This window comes from Leptodactylus fuscus, chromosome 5, assembly GCF_031893055.1.
Source record: "Leptodactylus fuscus isolate aLepFus1 chromosome 5, aLepFus1.hap2, whole genome shotgun sequence".
NCBI lineage: Eukaryota > Metazoa > Chordata > Amphibia > Anura > Leptodactylidae > Leptodactylus > Leptodactylus fuscus.
This window is the reverse complement of record NC_134269.1, coordinates 42,355,000-42,381,143: the sequence shown is the minus strand read 5'-3', so window position 1 is coordinate 42,381,143 and position 26,144 is coordinate 42,355,000. Positions and strand designations below refer to the sequence as shown.

The following is a 26,144-nucleotide window of genomic DNA, read 5'->3' as shown; positions in this document are numbered from 1 at the left end:
GCAAAACCTTTTTTTTGTAAACCAGACACAGAGTCGGACATGCAGGACTCTGTGTCTGATTTTTTTTTTTAAAAAAACGGTTTTGCGGCGGAGAGCATAAAACACTCACGGCCGTTCATGGCCGGACCCGGTCTGACAGGTTTCCGGCTTCTGCATGCAGAAGATGGAAACCTAATCTGGAGTGCTGAACGGTAGTGTGAACCCAGCATCAGCCGCGCTTAGGGGAGAACTGTGTGACAACAGAAGATGGAACCGCATGAACGGAGAGCAGACGGTGGTGTGAACTGAGTGTACGGGAGCCTTGACACGGAGCGAATGCGTGTGTATTTGTGTAAAATACACGTGTAAAATTAAGTGAATGGGAGTCTTATTTTGACACGTGTATTTTTACACGTGTATTTTGGCAAAATACATGCGCGTTTACTCCGTGTTACGGCTCCCTAAGGGGTTTTTTTTGCAACCACAATATGGCGGGGCCAGATTAACGGTAGATATAGCATTCTGGGGAATGTGTATTGGTTAGATGAGCTTTTATTGAAATGATGGTCCAAAGTGTGAACCAAAATGGTGGTTTGTTCCGTGTGAGTGTGACGTTGAGGGAGTAGGGCAAATAGTTTATTAGTAGACGGGGCATTTTTGGGTGGAATGGTAACTAATATGTATATGCATCACAGTAGTTTGGAGTTTTATATGTGTTGTTGGATGATTTTTTTGATTGTTTTCTTTTTTTTTTTTAAACTTTTTTCTTCGTTCCACTGAGGGGTGTGAACCTGCAATCATTTGATTGCAAGCCCCCATAGACGGCAATCCAAGTGTATTGCTGTCTATGAGAGATTGTGTGCCTTACTATCGCGGCTGGGCTATGGACAGGATAGTAGTATTCTAAACACAGGCGTGGGAGCATTCAGCATGCTCCCGGCTGGCAGCGGTTCCTGCGAGGTCAGCAGGAAGGAGCCGGTCTGCAACGTTGAAGGTAAGGGGAAGGGGTGATTGAGGGGGAGGGGGGTCAAGTGTTAATGCCTGCAATCCCAGTCCATTTTAATTGCAGGCAGGAGCAATGGGCCTCGAGTGGAAATCTATATGTAAATGTGAGTGAGTAGAGTGAGGGCTACCCATGAGGTGACAGTAAGGAGTGTGCAGGCAGGTTGTGACAGGAAATGCGAGGCAGTGTGTGTGAGTCTATAGCTGGGGTTAGGAGTCCTGCTTTTGTGAGTCTCCTGCTAGGAAGCCATGTGGTTTAGTGGCACCAAAAGTAGCCTATGTTTCAATCCCAAGGGAAAACTATGTTTGTGGAAAATTGCACGCAAATCCGTCCAGGCGTTTTAGCGTGATTGAGGAACAAACATCCAAACTCGCAAACATCTAAACATCCAAACACACAAACTTATTAGTAGGATTAGTAGGATTTGATTTCACCTTTCTGATACAGAGAGCCAAACCTCCTTTGTAGACAGAGGTATTAAACCTGTTTCTACCTGCAACCATCACTAGAGGGCGTATGAGAACTTCATCAATGGCAATTACAAACTCAAAGCGCAGGGAGTGTTGTGGAGAGGTGGCGGTTAGTGGCTGCCCACTGGACTCCTAATTTTTTGTTATTATTTGTTGCATTTGCTGATTTTAGCCTAATTTTTTATTATTTTTTTTTTAAATTTACAAACAACCAATATACAGGGGTTGCCTTGCACCAAAAAACCTGTTCTGTGGTATACTACAGTAAAGTGAAGATACTTACTAATGTCAAAATGAAATACAGATTAAACACAGATATTCAATAGTGGGTATTCATCTTTAGGTTTTAACAAAGTGCTTATTGTAATATTGACCTTTTTTTTTCATTATTATTTATTGCAGACATCTTTTTAGAGTTGAAGGAGTTAAGAGCGTTTTCCTGGGGACTGATTTCATTACTATTACAAAGGTAATGTCAGGGATAAGTCTGTCTGTCTCTGTGTTGGTGACCTAAGGACTGTCTGAATGGATGGAGGTGACTGATTATATTGGGCTCTTTAATAGGAGAGTGAAGATCTAGACTGGAACTTGATCAAGCCTGACGTCTATGCCACCATCATGGACTTCTATTCTTCAGGCCTCCCCATAATAACAGATGACGCCCCTCGCAATGAGACTGGTAGGCATTTATATCCCATATTTATTCATCTATGCTTGTGGACTGATGTTACATTATTTATGAATATAATAATAATGTGCTCTCAGCCTGATTGGTCCTGTTGTGCCTGGAGGCTGATGGATAGAACAGAAAGTTGGGGAATCTTCCAGTAATCTCTATGTGGTGCCCATGTCTGATACTGGTGGTAAATGGGTGACTCCCTAATTCATTCTACACTATTCAACTGGAGGAGAGGGGGGGATAAAAAATGGCTGTACTGAAGCTTTGTATATTTGTCCCTCAAGTTACACTGATCGCAGGATATAGTATATGCCGGACCACTGTAATGTACATACAGTACTTGGCTGGGGTGTCCAACAAACCATATGCTCATCTCACTAATAAAACCAGTGTGAACTGTATACAGTGATTGACTATCTGGTAGGATAGTGCAGTACTATATGTTTAAGCTGTCTCATGATATCGAGCTGGCAAGAAATAACAGGAGATTTCAGCTCTGAAACCTGTAGAATTTTGGCCATTGACCTGGACGTTAACTCTGGGTCAGTTCAAGATAAATAAAGGGTTTTCTGGGACTTTAAAGCAGAGTTCCTACTTTGTCGTCAGACAGCTGGTCAGTGGGGTGCTGGGAATTAGATGTTGACCTATCCTAAGAATCCTGAATAATCTCTTTAAACAATATATTTACATAAAACTCAACTTGTCGTGTCATTTATTCAGTACACACATCTGCCTCCAGGAAGGAAAGTCCCATCTTGTCCTTCCTTTTAATTCCCTGTTATTTTGATGTTTTGTTTTTTCTTTTTAATATTGTGTTGGGGGAGATTTTGAGAACATTTTTGGAATATACTTTATTCGGAGTAGGTATAGTACGTCTTATACATAGTGAAGACAGACTGTTCTTGGCATCACTCAGTCAGAGCATTGCTACAGAGGGAATTTAAGCTAAATTCACACAAGTCATTGGGAAAACAGCTCACACACATAGGACGATATCTGTGTGCACACCGTGCTGCCACTGACCCATTGATGTCCTACAGCGAGCCCAGGCCGCAAAACAGAAAGGAATTGGACTTGTCCAGAGTTTTTTTCCATTGGGGTCACAGCCCTATGCATGGACCTGTGTGTGTGCGTGTATAGATAGATAGATAGATATTAGTGTATATATGAGGCCATAGGAAATAGTGGGGCAGTGTACTAGCTGTTATGACAAAAGCACATGTCCATGTGAATGAAGCCTTAGAGTAAAGTTGTTGGTTTTCTTAGTTTTTTTTTTTTTTCTTTTTAAGAAAAGTAAGCACAATTGTTTAGTAAAGTAGATTACAAAAATGCTGCCAAGACGGTGCAAAAAAAAAATCTTGAAATTACAGCTACTGTTTCTACCTTTCGATGTCATTTAAAGAGGACCTTTTATGGTTTGGGGCACAGGCAGTTTTATATACTGCTGGAAAGCCGACAGTGCGCTGAGTTCAGGGCACTGTTGGCTTTCCCGATCTGTGCCCGGTGTAAAGAGCTATCAGTTCCGGTACCGTAGCGCTCTACAGTCAGAAGGGCGTTCCTGACAGTCAGTCAAGTACGTCTTTCTCCACAGCAGCGCCTATAGTGCTGTATAGTGTGAGCGAGGAGGAACGCCCCCTCCCTCTGCTCACAGTGCTCGTCCATAGACAAATATTATCAGGATGCTGCTGTGGAGAAAGATGTTCCTGACTGACTGTCAGGAATGCCCTTCTGACTGTGAAGAGCTACGGTACCGGGACTGATAGCGCTTTACCCGGGGCACAGATCGGGAAAGCCGGCTTTCCAGCAGTATATAGAACTGCCTGTGCCCAAACCATGAAAGGTCCTCTTTAAACACTGGTGAGTGAAGGGGAAATAACAGGAATTACATATTTGCTCCTCACTTTGCTTCTTCTTTTGCTTGTATAAGATTATTATACGGAATCCATAGTATCTTTGGCTAACTCTTACATATGTTTTCTGCAAAAGCTGCGTCGGAAGATGATGATGAGATTGTGGCAATGATCAAAGAACTCCTGGATACCAGAATCAGGTAACTGGGAGCTATACCAGCTATTATACGTTCTGATAGTATACTGTCTGCTGTAGATGGCCACATTCTCCCCATGGCTATGGTTACTATTACTATCTGTTCATTCTGCTGAACATTTTCTGGCATCAGACCTGGTGGTAAACCTTTCTCTGTCGGTCATGTAGACAAATGATCGGTCACATCAATATAAGCACGTGTATTTACCACTTTTCAATCCAATGCATGACATAGATATTGGTGTATGTGGTTTATTCAGTCCCCAAAAAGTCTCTGTGGTTACCCCGCACGTGCCAGAAAGGAAAACATTGCACGTCAGCTCAGTATAAAATAGGAAAGTTAAAGGGATTTTCCAGTTTCACAAATAAATGTTATTGTTTGTATAAACGAAATGTTCTACGATCACTTTTAATGAAAGTCATTGCTTTGTGATATTCTGTTTTATTTTTTATATAATTTTTTTTTTTTTTCAACATTCATTTTTTTTTTTTTTTTTTTTTTTATTAATGGGCCTATATTATAGCATTGTTTTCTATCTATCTATATCTATCTATCTGTAGGGTTCTGGTTTTTTTTTTTATTCCACCCCACCAAATAGTTCTGTACATTATATGCAGTTATTAAAAAATATAACTGATATGGCTATGTCGACAGAAAAATTTTAGCGTTCTGGGTTTTTGATGGTACAAACAGGGATAAAAGAAGCTTACTGTATGTGAATGTGAAGGAAGAAAAGTACAGATAACTTGTATAACGTTGTGTCATAGTAGACGGCTACACACCTTTCATTTTTCGAGCAGAACTGGTGCTTCCTATGCAGTCATACATGTACAGTATGTTAGTTTAGATGTCATGCCAAGGTCTCCCCGCCTTGCCACGTTGTGTTTTCAGGGACCCTGATGTCATGGATTTGGTTGACACAAGCATTGGAATTCATGATACTGCAGATTCACTCTAATAATAGCTGAGAATGTGTCATTGGGTCAGGTTCATGACACACTAAGCAGCGAGCGCTCCCAGTAATAGGTGTGGCAGGACTGGTTCATCAATTGTGCGTCTAGAGTAAAAAATAACTACATGTACTACACCTCAATTTAATTGTGTACCAACTACGAGGTGCAGTTTGGGATGTATTACATGCCAACTTACCTATCTGTTTGGAATGTGAAAGGAAACCCAACTGTATTCAGATGTCGCCCAAAAATCCTGATAATACAGTATCTGTCTGCAGACCCTCAGGCCTTATTCACATGTCAGTGTGTTGTGTCAATGTGAGTCAAAACCAGGAGTGGAGGCTGCACAGACATAATACTAATGGTATCAGGGAAAGATCTGCACCTGCTCTGGTTGTAGATACTAATGTAAAACAGTAACCTGCGAAGAAGGTCTTGGATTAACCCCCTAACAGTTACATTAAAATCGCAAAAAAACCTTTCCGAAATTGTCACTTTTTTTTTTTTTTTTTAACCCTTTAGTTATCTAACCCATGTTATCCCTTATCCCTCTCCACATTCCCGCGTTCAATATATATATATATATATATATATATATATATATATATATATATATATATGTATATCCTTATAGTCTATGGGTTGCATAAGACTTTTTGATCAGTTTTTATTACTTATTGTTTGAGGCAAAATGATTAGAAAACTTCAATTCTGGCATCTGAAGTTTATGGTAAATGACTTTTTTTTTTTCATTAACAAGGGGGAAAAATAGATTATTTTTCCTTTTTTTTCTGTTAAACAGCTTAGGTGCTCGAATCAGCATTAACTGCAGCATATAAGGGGTTAAACGGCAAGTATACTTCTGATGAACATTGGGGGAAGTGGGGGATATCATGAACATAAGTCCATAGCATCCCCTCCCATGGGGTTATCTGAGGTGAGAAGGACAGGATAATAATAAGATCCTTCCGTTCCTGCACGTGTTGTGCACACGGGTGAATGTGCCAGTCTATGCCCCTCCGCTTTAACCAGTGATATCTCTAAAATAAGGCCAAGATCATTTCTGTAGCCCACATAGATGTAAAGTCAAGGTTCCTGGCTCTAAAACTGTATTGTGCAGCTCCGGGACGCTGTTTAGAGTTCAGTGCAGTGCAGGACCCGAAGCTAAAGAGACTATCCCTATGCTAGGTGTGTAATGTAACCTATTATTTCATGTAATAACATAATCTCGTCTGATCTCTCTATTTCCATAGACCAACGGTTCAAGAAGATGGCGGCGATGTACTGTACAAAGGCTTTCGGGATGGTGTTGTTCAGCTAAAGCTCCAGGGGTCCTGCACCAGTTGCCCCAGCTCCATTATCACACTGAAGAACGGCATTCAGAATATGCTGCAGTTCTATATCCCGGAAGTAGAGGGGGTAGAGCAGGTACATTAACTATTCCTGAATCCTAGCTTATACATGTATACAGGTGCTGGGATTTATGGCATCGTATGGAGATTCTTCTTATGTCGACCTCATTCCTTTATTGCCTTTATTACCCTGGGCAAGCTTTGTTTAATAGAACAAGGGAAGACACAGGCCTCTCTTGTTCTCTCATCCTGATGACTTGTCCACAGGATAGCTCATCAGTATGTGATCTGCAGTGGTCTGATACCTACTCAGGTAATTCAGTGGAAGCATCGCTCCGCAGTGGACAGGCTGTGAGTAAGAGTTATTATGGTAGCAGATATCACCTGAGAATCCGTAGTAGATGACTGTCGGGCATGTGGTTACAATCCCTGTTCCGTGGATTTCTGGCTTAATTTGTTGATTTTACCTGCTGACTTTCCCTTTAAGATAAGGAAATGTTGGATAAAATATTTTTTGGGTGTTATTGCGTGTGATCTTTATGATCTGATTTGACAACTGTATTTCATAGTGCAGGTCACATAGTGGCCTCTAGATGTCAGTGCGGCAGCTATAACTTGTTGTATTGGTTTGCTTTCAAAATTTTCTTTTGATCAATGAAGTAGTTCAGCCAAACATTTTTAAAGCAGCACAGAATGGGTTAAAATAATAAAACAAGTCATGCATATCTTACGCTATCGATCTCACATCTACTACAGCAATAACGTCCTTGATCGCAGCAGACGACCTGTTGCGGTAGTGGGTCACCTCTACAGCCAGGGTTTATTTCAGAGGTCACATGTCCATGTTGGGGGGGAGGATCAGATAAAGCATAGTGTGCATGTGTGGTGTGGAGGAGGAATATCTGTGTATCGTAGACCAGCAGCTGTGTGATATGATCAACTTTATGCCATAAGCTCAGGGCAAGGTCCTTAAACATTGCAGTTTCTTAGACCAAAAGACAGGTAAATAAATTGGTCAAGGGTGTTGGAAGAAGGCATTGGCAGAACTGGGCTGACTACACTGTAGGCTACAGGCTCCTCAATAGAAATGGGATCAAGGCTGCTTTAACCATAGGACAAATGGTGCACTTGTAACAGGGGCCCCATTAGGATACAGGGACAGTCCACCATTTAGAGTGCTGTCCTGCTGGTCAAGACAATATGTCCGGGGTGCTTCAGTATGTCATGACTCATCTGTGTTGAGTACACTTGTAAAGCTGGGAGATTTCCGCTGCCTGCTTCACTGTTCAGCCCCTGTCTCTACTATCGGTGTCTTGGGAGCAGTAGGCGCAATGTAGTGACGTCCCATACAACACACCTATTGTCACCTGAGACCTCCGGGAGCTGAGCCATAAAAGAACAGAAGGAAAATGGGGAAAGGTGAGTATATAACTCCAAGAAACTCACCGTGTACCAATCCCTGCAAAGGGACTACACCATGGCCACCTACCTAGAGAGAATACCCCACCCAAAACACAGACAGACCCTGAGCCGGTACAGACTGAGCATCACCAGCCTGGAGATGGAGACAGGGCAACACAGGCAGACGTACAAGCCACGGGAGAACAGATTGTGCCAGCACTGTGACCAGGGGGCCCTAGAAGGCGAGACCCACTTCCTGCTACACTGCACCAAATACTCAGCTGTGAGCGCCGTCTACTACCAAAGACTCTCTGCCCACATCCCAGACTTCATATCTGCAGACGAGAAGAGGAAACTACATCCTACTGGGAGAAGAAGAGGCCACTGTGGAGATCGCTGCCCAATACGTGTCCAGCTGTCACCAAACAAGAGGAAGATGAGACCCCACGGACTGTTATACCCCTAAATCACCCACCTCCCCCACCCAAGCCCACCTCCCCATATAGTGGTCACCAACTAAGAGGAAGATGAGACTCTACGGACTGTTATACCCCAAATCACCCCCACCCCCACTTTACTAGCTTTGGCAATGCAAAATATCTATTTGGATGTGCCAATAAAGCTTGTTTGATTTGATTAGTGTAGGGGCACCCAGGAGGGGGACATTGTAGGAAATGGGAGGCCACTAAGGAGGCATTATACTGTATGAGGGCTAGAAATTTGGAAGATGATCTTAATTAGGATTTGGGCAGGGGCTAGCTACAGATATAGTGGGCAAGGAAATATAATGTACTGGGATTTGTTAATGAAACTAGAGTGGAGGGCAGTAAGGACAAAATTAAAAAACAAATAATTAAAAAGTGACACGGTGACCAATGCTAGAAGCCTAACTAATAAAAATAGTTTATCCAGAATTAAGAATGTCTGAGGGAAAATATGACTTGGTACGGAAAACTGAGACACAGCTAGATGACGGCTATGGCGGGGTGGTTTACTTACAAGGTTACAGTTTGTTTAGAAAGGATTGTAAAAAAACACAAGTCAGGCGGAAAGCACAACTGGCGTCCCTCACATTGCAGGGGCTGCAGAAGCCAACAGTGTTTTATACTAAACCAATTCGGGCTAAGGCCAAACACTACGAGCAGTCAGTAGCACGTCCATGGTGGACATCCCTCAGCAGACCAGTTTGTGGCAAAAAAAACCAGACCAAATCGATTGGTATGTGCTGCCGGTTTCTAGGATCGTTTCCTATGCGGCAAGCCCAAGTTTCTCCCTTTGGATGACGTCCGCAGCTCAACATGCAGCAACATGTTTAAAACCCACAGCACAAGAATTTTTTTTTTTTTTTTTTTAGTGTGGATTCCCCTGTACCACAATGTGTGCTTCACTGTAGGCTAACCCCCAGGGATGTTTGATGTGGCTAATCCACTGTGAAATTGCAACGTGTAGCCTTGGCCCCAACTTCAGCCTCCTTGACTGGGGCAGTGCTCTCAAGTATGAGCATACAGACAATAAATGGGATATTTTAAAAAAATATCTTACGTTTTTAATGTGAGAAATACACAACTTGTGGCAGTAAATGGCATAGAAAAAAATATGGACAAGTAAAAATGTAAAGGGCAATAACCTACTAAAACAGGAAGGCAGTGAAGACATACTAAAAGCTATAAAGAAACTATATATGGTATTAAAGAGGACCCTTCACCTCCTCACGCACATGCGGTGTAATATACTACTAGAAAGCCAACAGTGCGCTGAATTCAGTACACTGTAGGCTTTCCCATTCTGTGCCCCCGGTGAAGAGCTATCGGTGCCGGTACCGTAGCTCTTCACTGTCGGAAGGGCGTTTCTGACAGTCAGTTAGGAACGCCCTTCCTCACAGCAGTGTCTATAGCGCTGTACTGTGAGAGGGGGTGTTCCTTGCCGCCAGCCATGGAATTCGGATAGTTCTTTTGTTTGAACCTGTCAGCCATTATTTTGCTTTGCGCTTGGTGGTCTGTTGCGTCAGTGCAGTTTCGTCTAAGTCTTTTAAACTGCCCAAACAGCACGTTTTTCTTCCACTTAGCAATACTGAACATAAAAAGGGTCTAGAAGCAATCCACAGTTATTTGGCTAGCGATAGTACAATGCCCGAAAACCAAAGGAGGTTTATATTGGAGAGCATTGAATTCATCTTATCACATAATGTGTTCACCTTCGAAAATGAAATATTTATTCAGACAAAAGGCACAGCCATGGGGATGAAATTTGCGCCGGCCTTCGCAAATCTTTTTATGGGCAGTATGAGGAGGCTTTTATTCTAGGCCCACACCCCTGGTCAAGTAACATTAAAATGTATAAACGATATATTGATGACCTATTATTTATCTGGGAAGGGTCAGTGGAATCTTTCCAGGAGTTTACTACATACCTGAATAACAATGACTGGGACATCAAGATATCAGGCAAGATTGATAGGACAGAGATTGAGTATTTGGATCTTGTCCTAAAAGGTAGTGAAGGAGGGGTCCAGACCAAAACCTTTTTTTAAAAAGGTAGACCGTAATAGTCTTTTGCACTATAAAAGTCTCCACTACCATAAGTGGAAGAAAAACGTGCCGTTTGGGCAGTTTAAAAGACTTAGACGAAACTGCACTGATGCTACAGACTACCAAGCGCAAAGCAAAATAATCCCTGACAGGTTCAAACAAAAGAACTATTCGAATTCCACCATTGAGGAAGCACAATCCAAGGCGGGTAAAATTACTCAAAAAGATTGCCTAGCCTCAAAAAAAGATTTCTGAACCAGATGGTGATTTTAAACATAATTTTATTACCACTTTTAATGTCGCGCATCTCTCCATTTGTAAAATTTTAGAAAAACACTGGCATATACTGCTTAATGACCAACATCTAAAGAAGGCTCTCCCCAGGAAACCAAAGATCAGCTACAGGAGGGCACAAACAATGAAAAGTGATATCGCCCCCAGTAGACTAAGGAAACATACTAAAACGAAAAACACCATTAAGAACAAAGAGGGAGGGAGCTACAAATGTGAACACCCTAAATGCAAATGTTGGCTAAATATAACACAACCAGAGCCTACTTACCAGCACCTCCACAAACGAAAATTTCTCCATCAAAACTAGCTTGGATTGCTCATCCACGTATGTTATTTACGTTCTAACATGCCTGTGTGGCTTGCAGTACATGGGACGTACGACCATGACCCTAAGAGATAGGGCTAAGAAACATATGGTCAAACATAACCATTGGATATGAGAAACATAGTATCTCCAGACATGCAAAACTCAGGCAGAATTGTGACTTCTCATGTTACACGATAACCCCACTAGAACAGATTGCGGTAAATACTCCAAATAGGCTTGAAGCATTGCGAAAAAAGGAAAAGTACTGGATATTCAAATGTAATACATTGTACCCGGACGGTCTTAACGAAGCGCTTGAGGATGTATCATATTGAACTTTTATACTTAGATCTTAAAGAGGACCTTTCATCAAATCGGGCACAGGCAGTTCTATATACTGCTGGAAAGCTGACAGTGCACTGAATTCAGCGCACTGTTGGCTTTCCCGATCCGTGCCCGGTGTAAAGCGCTATCGGTCCCGGGACCGTAGCACTTTAGTGTCAGAAGGGCGTTTCTGACTGTTAGCCAGGAATGTCCTTCTGCCCAGCAGCGCCTGTCGCTCTGTACAGTGTGAGCGGGGAGGAAGGCCCCCTCCCTCTCCTTATAATACTCATCTATGGATGAGCTGTGTGAGCAAAGGGGGGGGGGGCGTTCCTCCCCGCTCACACTGTACAGCGCGATAGGCGCCGCGAGGCAGAAGGACGTTCCTGGCTAACAGTCAGTAACGCCCTTCTGACTGTAAAGCCCTACGGTCCCGGGACCGATAGCGCTTCACACCAGGCACAGATCGGGAAAGCCGATAGTGCGCTGAATTCAGCGCACTGTCAGCTTTCCAGCAGTATATAAAACTGCATGTGCCCGATCTGATGAAAGGTCCTCTTTAAAATTAACTTAAAACCCCTTAAGATTCTCAGAACCGTTTTATATGTACACTCTGTATTTTATATTATTTGTTAGGACTTCTGTATTCACTAACGGTACATGTATCTATTTCGTGCGAGATCATGTATAAATATGTGCATTTTTTTTTTATAATTATTTATTTATACCATTAATATATGCATTTTAGTCATTTTATAATTGAACATGCCTTGATTTTGTGTGTATATATAGATCTGTGTAATTAATGTTGATGCCAAATGTATTTTATTTATTTATGTATGTATTCATATATCATGTATTTATAACCTGATGTTACATAGTGACATAGTAGATGAGGTTGGATAAAGACATCAGTCCATCAAGTCCAACCTATAACCCTACAATCCCTACAGTGTTGATCCAGGGGAAGGCAAAAAAAAAAAAAAACCCATGAGGCTCGTGCCAACTGCCCTATTTCAGGGGAAAAATTTCCTTCCCGACTCCAAATCTGGCAGTCAGTATAAAACCCTGGATCAACGTGTCCTTAAAATCTAGAATCCATAATCCGTAATATTGTTCTCTTCAAGAAAGGCACCCAGGCCCACTTTGAACTTGTCCAATGAATCCGCCATCACCACTTCCTGGGGCAGAGACTTCCAGAGCCTCGCTGTTCTTACTGTGAAGAATCCCCTTCTATGTTTCTGGTGAAACCTTCTCTCCTCCAGACGTAGAGGATGTCCTCTTGTCACTGTCACTGGCCTAGGAGTAAAAATATCCTTAGAAAGTTCTTTGTGTTGTCCCTTCATATATTTGTACATTGTTATTCGATCTCCCCGTAGACGTCTTTTCTCTAAACTGAATAACCCCAAGTTTGTTAATCTATCGTTGTACTCCAGTCCACCTATTCCCCTAATCATTTTGGTTGCCCGTCTTTGCACTTTTTCAAGTTCACTTATGTCTTTCTTGTATATCGGGGCCCAAAATTACGCACAATATTCTAAGTGTGGCCGTACCAGTGATTTGTATAGAGGCATAACTATGTCCTTGTCATGAGAATCTAGACCTCTTTTGATGCATCCCATAATTTTATTTGCCTTGGAAGCAACTGCCTGACACTGGTCACTAAAGGTAAGCTTGCTGTCCACCAAAATCCCTAAGTCTTTTTCATTGACAGTCTTACCCAGTAATTTACTATTAAGTACATAGTCATACATTTTATCACGTTGACCAAAGTGCATTACCTTACATTTGTCCACATTAAACTTCATTTGCCAAGTCTCCCCCATGCTTCCAGTTTCCTAGATCCCCCTGTAATATTCTACTATCCTCTTCATTATTGATTACCTTACAAAGTTTAGTATCCTCTGCAAATATGGACCTGTAGGATCCCAATCAGGCTGTTTCTTCTTTTTTAGACACAAAAATAACCTTAATGAACACTAGTATTCATAGGACAAGCTACAAAGGAAGTCCCCTATCCTTGTGACTTTTATCAAGCACATAGAACAGCGGTAGCGCTTTGAACTATACGCATGCGCAGTGAGTGATTGAATTTACGCGCGCACTAGCAGCGTTTAAAGGTAAACACACACGGTAGTCTTGCAATCTTTGCAAGCACAACCACATACCAGAGCCCCTACAGGAAAGCCGTCCTGTGACAGCCTGTAAGGTAAGATCCACTGATCCTACTAAGTTCTTTATACTCAACCAGTGGAACACTATTGGGAGTGGAGAGGTTTTTGGTATGATACCTTTGTAGGAGCTTCATTGGATTGTAATTCCCATGTCCTCTAATCCAGGGATTGAACATAGGAATAGGACCAGACAATCACTTTGGTTGTCCTTTATGCTTTAAGCAATAGTTATTTAGACATTTTCATATTTGCCCAGACAACTCTAGTTCTGTGATAATATTCTTGTTATATGTATACAATCTTCCCTTATCGTGTTCTCTTTTGTATTTTGTGTATCATAAATTGGTTTAATATTTTGTTTATAACTTGGTTTTATGCCTTGTATCAATAAGGTACTCGTGTGTATTTGTTATACACTTGATAAAGGGGTCTACCCCCGAAACGCTGCCCTAAGCGTCGTGTATATGAAATTCTAATAAAGTACGTGATTGTTTGAAGAATTTACGGAGTAGCGCAGTGATCCTTTTATCCTCTGGTCATTCTTCACTCTCCACGAAAGTGACTTCCCCAGTCAGTCTTTGATAACTTTTTGGTGTAATGGAGATGTATACATACCTAAAGCACTCCTTTTCCTCCTTCATTTTGCTATTTCAAGTCCCCTCTCCTTCACACTAAAATGGCTGCTTCACTGTGTATTCCGGTGGACCAATGCTCAGATTTGCTCCCTTAAGAAGGCCCTTTCACAAGTCCAGCTCTTTACATAATTTAATAGGCGCCCCACCACTGAATCTGGCTCAGTTTGAATTTTTTTCTCTAGCCCCCACCATTCCTGAGTAATCAATGATGTTAGTTTTGGTGCCTGATATGTTATTTAGTCCCTGTACTGTCAGGAGGGCATGGTCAGGCAGAATCAGATAAGAGGTGTGATTCTGAGCCCTGACACCGGCTGCCTCTGATTGGAACTCTGAGTCACGCCCCCTGCCTGACACTGCTAAAAAGCATATCAGGCACCAAAACTAACTGCGCTTGTTGCTCAGGGATGGTGGGGGCTAGACAAAAAATTTCAGTGGAGCAGCAAATAATAACAGATGCTATGAACTGGAATTTTTGTTTACCGAGTGTTGCTTAAAAGCCTTGTTTTTCAATGGAAACAGAAGATAAATAAAAAGAATGTGCCACCAGAAAGTGAGCTAAGTTTTGAACCAACTTTTTACGTTAAATTGTAAATAAGTAGCAGTTCAACTCTAGTCTTCTGTAATATCTGATTGTAATATCAGCTGCACTTTATTAACTGAAGGTTTTTTGTTTCCTTCTTAGGTAATTGGTGGTGATGATGACGAAAATGAAGTTGTGGGCCAAAACCCCTCCACCTCTTCTTGAACTTCCTAATAGCGAGGCCATAACACTGCTGATACAGCTTATCCTTCTTCCCATTATGTGCCTCTGGTATATAATGCGTCTCTGAGAACAAGCGGCCAATCTGAGTCCAGCTTTTATTTGCACAGTCCAGTATAGGAAGTGAAAGCTGGGCTCTGGTGGGTTCCTATGGGAAACCAGGACTCTTCTATTAATGACCTATGAGGCCTATAGTCATGTTCTCTATGTATTTTTCATTTTAGTGTGGAATGGATGACCTAGATTTTTTTTGTTGAAGCGCACATTTACATTTTATTGCCTAATCTTTGCATTCGAGTTTCTGTTTGGCAAGTCCACTTAGGTTTCCATTCAGGTGGTCCCTATCTGCATAAAAAAGCGGCTACCTAAGGAAACCCACAGACCTCTTAGATTATTAATGGGATCTGTGTGGTTTCCGCACGAAAAATACAGAGAAAAGCATTGCTTGTAGGACTTATTTCATGCACATAGGGGAACGGAATGGCCCAAACGCACATGAGAACTGGGCCTAAGTAATCTATGAATGGTATTGTCAAATTATTTATCTGTTTAAGGGTGCATGCACACTACGTAACGCCGGGCGTGTATGAGAGCCGTACACGCCGGCGTTACAGCAGGGCTGCCGAACACTTCCCATTCACTTCAATGGGAGCGCTCTTAAACGCCGCTGTTACGAGCGCTCCCATTGAAGTGAATGGGAAGTGTTCGGCAGTCTGCCGTAATGCCGGCGTGTACGGCTCTCATACACGCCCGGCGTTACGTAGTCTGCATGCACCCTAAGAGTAAAATAAAGTATAAAGTTATCCATACATGAACGTTATCTGTGTGATATATACATATAGTGTAATTGCCTCTGGGGCTTTGCTTACAGATCACATGAGTCAGATGACCCTGACACAAAAGTGTCCTATTTATTTATTTTTTTTAAAGTTTTTATGGTAAACACATTTTTTTTAAGAATTTTTTTTTTTTTTTTTTTTTAATACACTGCTCAAAAAAATAAAGGCAACACTCAAATAACACATCCTACATCTGAATGAATGAAATATTATCATTGAATACTTTGTTCTGTGCAAAGTTGAATGTGATGACAACAAAATCACACAAAAATCATCAATGGAAATCAAATGTATTAACCAATGGAGGCCTGGATTTGGAGTCCCCTCCCCCCCAAAAAAAAATTAAAGTGGGAAAACCCACTACAGGCTGATCCAACTTTGATGTAATGTCCTTAAACATGTCAAAATGAGGCTCAGTAGTGTGTGTGGCCTCCACGTGCCTGTATGACCTTCCTATAACACCTGGGCATGCTCCTGATGAGGTTGCGGATGGTCTCCTGAGGGATCTCCTCCCAGACCTGGACTAAACCATCTGCCAACTCCTGGACAGTCTGTGGTGCAACGTGACATGCTAGAGGCGCTACCAGGAGACAGGCCAGTAACCCAGGAGACGTGGAGGGGGCCATAGGAGGGTCACAACCCAGCAGCAGGACCGCTACCTTTGCCTTTGTGCAAAGAGGAACAGGAGGAGCACTGCCAGAGCTACCCCTCTAAATTACCCCCTCCCAGTGCCACACCTCCCATGAGGCGACCTGAAGCAACCGCTTCAGGCGGCGCTATGCCAGGGCCCCGGAGAAGGCGGCATTTTTGCATACCTAAGCCAGTCCACTGGCCAGTGACTGGCTTAGCGTCACCGTCACCAAGCGGTGGCTTGGGGAGGCCACTGGAGCAGCGCTGCTCCAGCGGCCTCCCCTCACGCTCAGGCAGAGAGCAGGTCCTCTCCCTGCCTGCTCTCTGCCTGCTAACGCCGCTCCGCCCTGCCCTCCCCAGGGGGGGAGGGGGCGGCTTTCTGTCGTCCGCCTCGGGCGGCGAAAAAGGTAGGTTCACCTCTGCCCCCTCCCAATACTGCAGAACCTCAATTTTTTTCACTCTTTACCCCTGATAAAAGTTTTAATAAGTGATCAAAGCAATAGACATTCTCCAAAATGATATAACTAAGAAGTACACCTGGTTCTACAGAAAGACACCCTATGCATCCCCCGTACACGGAAATATGAAAAAGTTACAAGTGTCAGAATATGGCGACTCTAAGAAAAAAAATAGTTTTGTTTTCGATTTTTGTTAAAGGGTTAAAATGTAAATAAAACCATAGAAATTGATAGAGAATTCCATCCATTTTGCAGAAAAAATAAACACAACTGAAATACTGCAATTTCCAAAATCATTGCATTTTTGGAAATCGCAGCATGTCAATTATACCCACGGAGCCAATAGGAAAACTGCCGACTAGAGATGAGCGAACACTGTTCCGAACAGCACGCCCTCCATAGAAATGAATGGAAGCGGCTGGCACGCGGGGGGTTAAGCGACCGGCCGCCGGCAAAGCGTACGTGCCAGGTGCTTCCATTCATTTCTGTGGGAGTGTGCTGTTTGGATCGGCTGATCTGAACAGTGTTCGCTCATCTCTACTGCCGATGTTTGTTTAGGTAGAATTGACAAGGTTTTGAAAATTGCAGCGTGTCCGCTCTGCGTATGGTTCTGCAATGTGATGGCATTCCCTAGAATCCCAACCATTTTGTAATTACTATAAAACACAAATTTTTCAGAACTTGGGGCCCCAGCTTTAAAGGGGTTGTCCCATCACAAGGATCCTATCTATACTGCTAGTTTATGTGGATATAAGACTTTTCCTAAATACATTGCTTTATCAAAACTGCTTTGTTTCGCTGCTATCTTAATTTATTCACTTCATTGTTTACATGCGTTTCTATGACCACGGGAGGGGGGCCGTTCTGAGCTTATCTGCTCAGTCCCCAAGTGACCTAGCTGCCTGCTCTCAGGGGGGAGGTAGGGGCTGAGTGCTGGGAGCAGCTCTGAGCTGTGTATGTCACTGCCACAGACAAGCAATGGAGCTCCTCAGATAAGGGAGGGGGCAGCGCCGCACCTCCCATGAGGCGACCTGAAGCAACTGCTTCAGGCAGCACTATGCCAGGGCCACGGCTGTCCTGGACTGGCTTAGGGTCACCGTCGCTGAGCGGTGGATTGGGGAGGCCACTGGAGCAGCGCTGCTCCAGCGGGGCGCCCCTCACGCTCAGGCAGAGAGCAGGTCCTCTCCGTGCCTGCTCTCTGCCTGCTAAAGACACTCGCTCCGCTTGGCCCCGCCCCCTCCGCTCGCTGCCGGCTTTCTGACGTCTGCTTCAGGCGGCAGAAAGCCATGGTTCACCCCTGGGAGGGGGGAGGTGAGAGCTCAGGGATTTCTGAGCTCTTATCTCCTGCTCTTCCACTTATCAGTTGGTTTAAATGAATTTGGCTGATAAGGGCTGAGATAGGGAGTCTCTTTATGTATTACAAACTGACTCAAATCCAGCTCTGCTACATCAGCTTCTACATCAGGTTCATACTGTGGTAATTCATTTACAACCAATCCCTCATTACTGACTGCAAACATAGCAGATAGCAGAGCAAGTGAAACCCCGTCTACCAATGTGCTGAGAAAACCAGGACGTGAAGAGAGCACACAGCCTGCAGCCATCAAGCATGATGGGAATACCCCTTTAAGCAGTATTTTACATTGCTGGACAGGGAGAGCAGGCCTGTCTGTAGATCTAGTGTTTTAGGTGTTCTGCATAAGGTAGGGCAGACTGCACGGAATCTGCATGTCAGTACGCTGAGTCCCTGCGGCTCTGTACTCAGACTGTAGACTCTCTATTTTTATCTTTTTTAGTTATATGGTCCTTTCCACTGAATTACACAACTTTCAAAACACATTCTCTCCTAGAGGCGATGCTTTGTAATATGACAGGTGATACACATACCTGATTTTCTTTTTAACATACCGTCAAAGCCGTCAAAACAAGTAAAAATCTTCTGTATATCGGCATATGAAGATAAAGTAAGTGCGATATATACACCCAAAAATAGACTTCAGTGAATTAACCCTAAAACATAGTCCCAGATTTTCTAATAGTTAGACAATGTAAACTTAGGCGCCAGATTTATCACAGTGACTGATGCTGGTTGTCAAATATTGTGTATCTTTAGACTGTTATGTCTAAATGTATACCAATATAACAGGTTATGTTTGAAAACTATTTTTATAGAGTACAATGTAATCCAGAACACAAGAAAAAACAGGTGAATAAAGCATACATTGTACAAGTTTTTTCATTTTGGGGATAGAAGAACTAAAGCCAACGGATAGATTTAAGGGAGGGGAGTAGGTGAAAGGGGAGGGAGAAGGGGAGGAGGGGGAATATTACAGGTTATGGACTCTAGATTTTAAGGACACGTTGATCCAGGGTTTTTATACTGACTGCTAGATTGGAGTCGGGAAGGAATTTTTTCCCCTGAAATAGGGCAATTGGCTTGAGCCTCATGGGGGTTTTTTTTTTGCCTTCCCCTGGATCAACACTGTACGGGACTGTAGGGTTATAGGTTGGACTTGATGGACTGATGTCTTCATCCAACCTCATCTACTATGTAACTATATGTAACATTTTAGTGTCAGAATTTTACAGCACAATTTTGGCACCTTAAACTTTGTTCTAATTTTCTGAGACTCCACACCTACATATCTAGCAGGCCAGAAATATTTAGTCTAAACTAGATGTGCCTTATGTATACCAGTGCCTAATAACCACTGTGGTAAATCTGGGCTATAGATTTTCTTCCAAACACTTCACCTTCTGTGTCACATTCAATGATCATATTGACCTTGGCCAAGGTTCACCGATTCAAGCCAAACAGTGGTAATTTGATTAAATTGGCAAATAAAAAAAATGATTCAGATGAAAGATTAGCTAATCTCCATTTACAGGAATGTTTAAGTGTGTATTGCAGTGTTTTTCTCGGAAAACTGGCACAAGTGAATGAATCTTAGAATTTTGTCGGTTTTCTGCTATGTGTTTACATGATATCAATTCTATAGATGACATCATATATCATTACTGTACATACATATCATTTATTACTGCATTATATTAACTTGGATTGTAGCGTTTACAGTATACAGGACAGGCAGAAGTCAGAAGAGCTCTGTGCATGTCTGTAACCTTATCATATCCTGTCTAGACGTCTTCGTCCATGTTCTGCGCACTTGTCTACAGTATATCACAACTACTATCAGCAGCCTCTCTTCCCACTCCCAACGTCACAACCACAAGGAAATCATTGAAAATGGATTCCCCCCCCCCATCCCCCAGAATATTCTACTCTGCACAGAGCAAAATGAAGACTTAACCTAGTACAACGCACATAATGTAGCCAAGTAGTGATGCCACCAGCGCCTTCCCCGCCTTGTGCAAGACAATGCCCGAGGTTTCCTTTTGGAGAAGACCTGTGTGCCCCCCTGACTGTTTTAGTAAATTACTTGTATTCCTCATAAAGCAACCCTTGTTGTGCTGTCCCTCTGTTATTCCTCCCACAAAATTAGCACTCATTTGGCAATATTAGGTGTTACTGGTTGGGAAGGGGGTGTCTATGCACTCTTGACACTGTCCATTCAGTGCTGATAGTGCCAGACTGGGTAGATTCACACCCCTTTGGCAAGGGTGATAGTAGCAATATATATTGCTCAATTTATTCACACAATTCTCAGTGGAATAAGGCTTAATTCACATCTTCACCGGAGTCTCCTCCATCGCAGAAACTGCCAAAAATCAGCAGAGCTCTCTGATCTCTCTGATCAGCAGATCTCTGTGCAGCAGAGCTGAGTGTGCAGCAGGGTTCACATCTCCGGTGTAGCAGTGCTTGCCATGCGCTCAGCTCTGCTGCATCTCCGGTGTAGCCAAGATGAGTGCACAGCTAGCACTGCATCATCTCGGCATAGAAATGCCTTGACCAGCGTTGATCGGTCAAATGCCATATAGAGTACAGTATTCGGCCAATTGATGCTGGTTCTACCGGAGGAGGCGGAGTCTAAGATTGGTCCACAGCAGTCTCCATTCTGGTCCGATCTTAGACTCCGCCTCCTCACAGACGAGCCTCCAGCAGAACCAGCATTGATTAGCCGAATGCATTCGTCCAATCAACGCTGGTCAATGCATTCCTATGGGAAAAAGTCAGCTCATGCATATCGCAAGCTGACAGTGATCCCGACCAGATAGAGCCCCAAAGAGCTGTGTGAGTGACATTCCCACCTAAATAAAGGTAATCCCTAGCTAACCCTGCCAGTACATCTATCCCTGTCTCACAGTCACATAGTTCACAGTCTCATATGAACCGGATATTAAATCCACTATTCGTATAAATTGGAGGTCACCTGAATTAGCCAGCCAATTACTTTTTCTGATTTTTTTTCGATGCCTCCGTTGTCGTAGTTCCTGTCCCACCTCCCCTGCGCAGTTATTGGTGCAAAAAAAGCGCCAGGGAAGGTGGGAGGAGAATCGAATTTTTAGTGAGTTTGCCAGGTGGTGTTCGACTGGAATTGAACATCTCGAACAGCCTGATATCTGATCGAACATGTACTCCATGGAACGCTGTTCGCTCATCTCTAGTTACCTGCAGTGATTTTGCAGTAGTTTTAGCCTAAAATGGACATTGTATTATACGGATATTTATTTGGATATCACTCAGCATCTGATGCCTGACAGATCAACAATTTATCTCGGGGAACGGAAACCTAAACCGCATAAATAAAGTGGTTACCTAAGGAAACCTGCGGACCCCATAGACTATAATGGGGTTCATATGGTTTCCACTTGGTTTCCTCCTGAAAAGGTGAACAATGTGAAGAGAAAAGCACTGCTTGCATTGCAGAGAGGGGAGCTGAATCCCCGAATGTAGTACAAGCGCTGGTGTGAAAACGTCATCAATAAGAATTCACGGCAGTGGAAAATGCTCTATTATTTTTATAAAAATGGTTTTTTATTGAAAATTTTTTAATACAATATAAAAGAAGCAATCGTAGAGATCAAAGAGAACATGGCATAGCAGTGTACACAAACAAAAATAGAAGCATGCAATTAAAAGGCGATAAGTCAATAGGTTTACAGTAGGCATACAAGGTGCGAAAAAAGATACGGTAATAATAATAATGAGACTGACAGTAAACATAGCATTATGAAATTTCCCCAATGTGGGACTATTAAAGGATTATCTTATCTTATGATGTTTACATTGCATGAATCATGGAGGAACATTGTGTAAGTTAAGGCCATGAGCCAAAAAGTAACATGAACACTAACAACAGGCCTGAGGGATCAAAGAAAGGAAGGAAATAGAGATGAGCGAATACTATTCGAAACGGCAGTTTCGAATAGCACGCTCCCATTGGAATGAATGGATGCAGCCGGCGTCTGTCCGCTTAACCCCCTGCGCATCGGGGTTAAAGGGGTTGGCCACTTTCAGACCAATATTGACAAACAGATGTATAAAAAGATATACAATTTTCCAATATACTTTCTGGATCAATTCCTCACGGTTTTCTAGATCTCTGCTTGCTGTCATTCATTCTGTTACTTCTAGTGGATAAAACTCTGACCATGGTCATGTGATTTACGGTCACATTTATGGAGTCCCCATGTGGACTCCCTGAACGGTTACCAAATGCAGATGTGAATGAGGGGTAAGAGAGGAGCTTGTACCAACGCTTGTGGTGTGAGTTCTTCAATGCTAGCACTTGGTCTTTCAATTTGGCCAGCCATAGTCACGCACAGTTACAGGTCAGGGGACCACCAAGGCCCCATCTCTGATGTGCGTCTCACTCCACCCCCACACAATTTGTTGAGTAATGTAAAAACAGACTCCCAAAAGGATTGAAAAAGAACGCAATTCCATAATATATAGAACAGTGAGCCAGTTCCTCCATACTCTGTCCAACAGCAAGAAGAGCATTACACTGACACTGAGCATTACAGTATTTCTTGATGTGGAACACATTTTCAAATTTGCTCTCAAAGCTATGTCTAGTCCTAAACATGAGTCAGTCTGAACGCCTTGTGCTTGTAAATTTTGTTATTGAACCCTGCTCTCACTAAGGGTTGGGTCAGCTAAAATCCGTGCCTTGAACTTGCCGTCGTCACTTCAAAAAATGCACTTTTTCCCCTTCTCTGACAATTATGCAACATTCCCCTGAGAGTGATTTAGTAAAAGGGAGTGTGTTTGTGTACAGTCACATCATGACAATGCGAGCAGATGAAGCATCTACTACGCAAATACATAGATATGATAATGTAACCTCACAGAACAATACACCCAGCCAGCTGCAAGGGATCGGCTCCAAAACCTCTGAACAATTTGTATTATCTGGTTCTGTCTTGACTGCAGCTGTCTGTAGACAGGTAGACATGACACCCATAGTGTCCAAATCATGGTTAAAGGGGTTATCCAGCTTTTAAAATTTATGGCTTATCTTTAAGATAGACTCTCAATTCCATATCAGCGGGGGTCCGACTGTTGGGATCCCAGACACTACTGTCTCCTGGAATGCACAGCCTCTGGCATTATTTACATAGGGGGTTCTGCCATCTTTTTCGGTGTGGCCTGCTGGGGGAGCAGTATATCAACCAAGGACAGAAATAGACTTGACAGGCTGATCAGAAGGGCCAGCTCTGTCCTGGAGAGCCCCCTGGACCTAGTACAGGTGGTGGGTGACAGAAGGACACTGTCTGTGGTGACCTCCATGCTGGAGAATAAATCCCACCCCATGTATGGGACCTTGATGGCACTTAGCAGCACTGTAAGTGACCGTCTGCTTCACCCCAAGTGTGAGAAGGAGTGCTATCGCAAGTCCTTCCTCCCAACCGTGACCAGGCTGTATAATCTACATCAGACCAAACGAAGATCACTCCGCACAGAGAACTAATGATTATGAAGTCTTCCTTCTTTCTTCTTCTGTTCCTTAGCTGCTATGGACTCCTAGTATATCTTCTCTTCTCAGTATATGGGTGTCTGCTTCCATATTATATTACTGTGTATTATCCTATAACTGTATTACTATGCTGCTATTACATGCTGAAATTTCCCCACTGTGAGACTATTAAAGGATTATCTTATCTTATCTTTTTTGTTCAAATAATCGTACAATAAACTGCAACAGCTCTGTTTGGCAGTATATTGTATATATAGTATACCGCACTGTGGTGCACAGCATTGTTCAGATGTCAGGTGCTGCGCTGCCCACGCACTCTATTTTAAGTAGTGGCGGTCATAAGTACTGCAGCAATGTCACCATCAGGTCTATGAGATATCACTGCAGTACTGATAACTAGCGCTATTATAAGTATGATGAATAACGCTGGGTTCACACCTGGGCTTGGGTTTCCGTTTTTCAGGTCCGCTTGGGGACTCGAAAAACAGAAACTCAATCTGCTTAAAAAGAGGTTACCAAGGGAAAGAATATAATGGGGTCTGTTGGCTTTTCACCCAAAAAATGCTTGCAGGACTTCCCTCTTTGCATTTTTCATGCCGGGCGCGGGTGTGAATCCAGCCTTAGGCCGGTTACAGAGGACTGTGCTGTGGGCCAGTGTGCTGTCTATGTATTTCACAGATAGCACACTGACCCATTCTTTTCTATGGGCCGGTACACACAACCATTATTTTCACAGTCCCGTGTGTGGGCCAACAGTTTGGCCTGCATCAGATAGGACAGGTCTTATTCCTTTTTCGATTTTTCTTCTTATTCCTTATTCGATTTTTCAGTCTGTGGTTCCTATTCATTTAATGAAAGGTGCTGCAAAAGCACGGGCGGCACACGGGGGCATCCCTGTGTCCCCCATGTACAGCCCATGCTTTTAAATCATGGCAGGCCTTAGTTGGCATGGAGCTGCACACTTCAGGAAACAATGGATCTGTAGTGGTCTGGACTGTCGGACCCCTGCCAATGTTGATGGCCTATCCATTTTTTAAAGCAGGATAACCACTTCAAAGCTGCAGAAACTAAAGGATATCTGGTCACAATAATATTGTGGATTAAAAAATGATTTACCCTAAATACTCGAGTATAAGCCGAATTTTTCAGCACAGTTTTTGTCTGAAAAAGTAAATAAAAGTTCTAAATCAATCCTTTCCGTAGAATACATATAGAAGTAGAAAATGACTGTGAAACACACACACATTAGGTATCCCTGTGTCTGACAGTGCCCGGTCTACTGAATATAGGGGATCTGCAGTGCTCCTGTTCCGTCGGGAAGGGGTTAATAGGAGCACTGCAGATCCCCTATATTCAGCCAGACTGAATTCCAAGTGGGGGGCAAAAAAAAAAAAAGCAGTCCTCAAGCTCAGGGAAGGGGCAGACAGACAACCAAAACACCCCCTCGCCTTTCCCAGCACGTAGTAACTACTGCACCCAAAAACTCCGACCATTTTAATTTTTGAAATTTTCCAGTAGCTGCTGCATTTTCCCCCCTCGGCTTATACTCGAGTCAATAGGTTTTCCCAGTTTTTTGTGGTAAAATTAGGGGCCTCAGCTTATATTCGGGTCGGCTTATACTCGAGTATATACGGTACTATGTTGTAAAAATTCCTGTCGTTTCTTGTCTGACGACTGGTTAAACAGTAAACCAGTCGTAGTTACACTTCTTTTTTTTACCTAAATGAATACATTACTATTATACAAGCAATCAGAAGATTGCATAGTCTAGTTCCTTACTGGGACCAAAAAAATAAGTTAACATGTTTAATAGGATTTAAAATATATATATACAGTCCTATGAAAAAGTTTGGGCACCCCTATTAATCTTAATCATTTTTTGTTCTAAATATTTTGGTGTTTGCAACAGCCATTTCAGTTTGATATATCTAATAACTGATGGACACAGTAATATTTCAGGATTGAAATGAGGTTTATTGTACTAACAGAAAATGTGCAATATGCATTAAACCAAAATTTGACCGGTGCAAAAGTATGGGCACCCTTATCATTTTATTGATTTGAATTCCCCTAACTACTTTTTACTGACTTACTGAAGCACAAAATTGGTTTTGTAACCTCAGTGAGCTTTGAACTTCATAGCCAGATGTATCCAATCATAAGAAAAGGTATTTAAGGTGGCCAATTGCAAGTTGATCTCCTATTTGAATCTCCTCTGAAGAGTGGCATCATGGGCTACTCAAAACAACTCTCAAATGATCTGAAAACAAAGATTGTTCAACATAGTTGTTCAGGGGAAGGATACAAAAAGTTGTCTCAGAGATTTAACCTGTCAGTTTCCACTGTGAGGAACATAGTAAGGAAATGGAAGACCACAGGGACAGTTCTTGTTAAGCCCAGAAGTGGCAGGCCAAGAAAAATATCAGAAAGGCA

At 42.7% G+C, this 26,144-nt stretch overlaps 1 protein-coding gene across 1 annotated transcript in view; it reads left to right on the top strand.

Moving 5' to 3' along the window:
- Window positions 1–15,692, top strand: part of NFU1 (NFU1 iron-sulfur cluster scaffold) — a 35,191-nt gene extending 19,499 nt beyond the window's left edge. The window contains exons 4-8 of the mRNA XM_075276150.1: window positions 1,855–1,921; window positions 2,017–2,131; window positions 4,118–4,181; window positions 6,385–6,559; window positions 14,826–15,692. Coding sequence (XP_075132251.1) covers window positions 1,855–1,921; window positions 2,017–2,131; window positions 4,118–4,181; window positions 6,385–6,559; window positions 14,826–14,888 — 484 coding nt within the window. The 3' untranslated portion in view covers window positions 14,889–15,692. The remainder of the gene's footprint in view (window positions 1–1,854; window positions 1,922–2,016; window positions 2,132–4,117; window positions 4,182–6,384; window positions 6,560–14,825) is intronic.
- The last annotated feature ends 10,452 nt before the right edge of the window (window positions 15,693–26,144 follow it).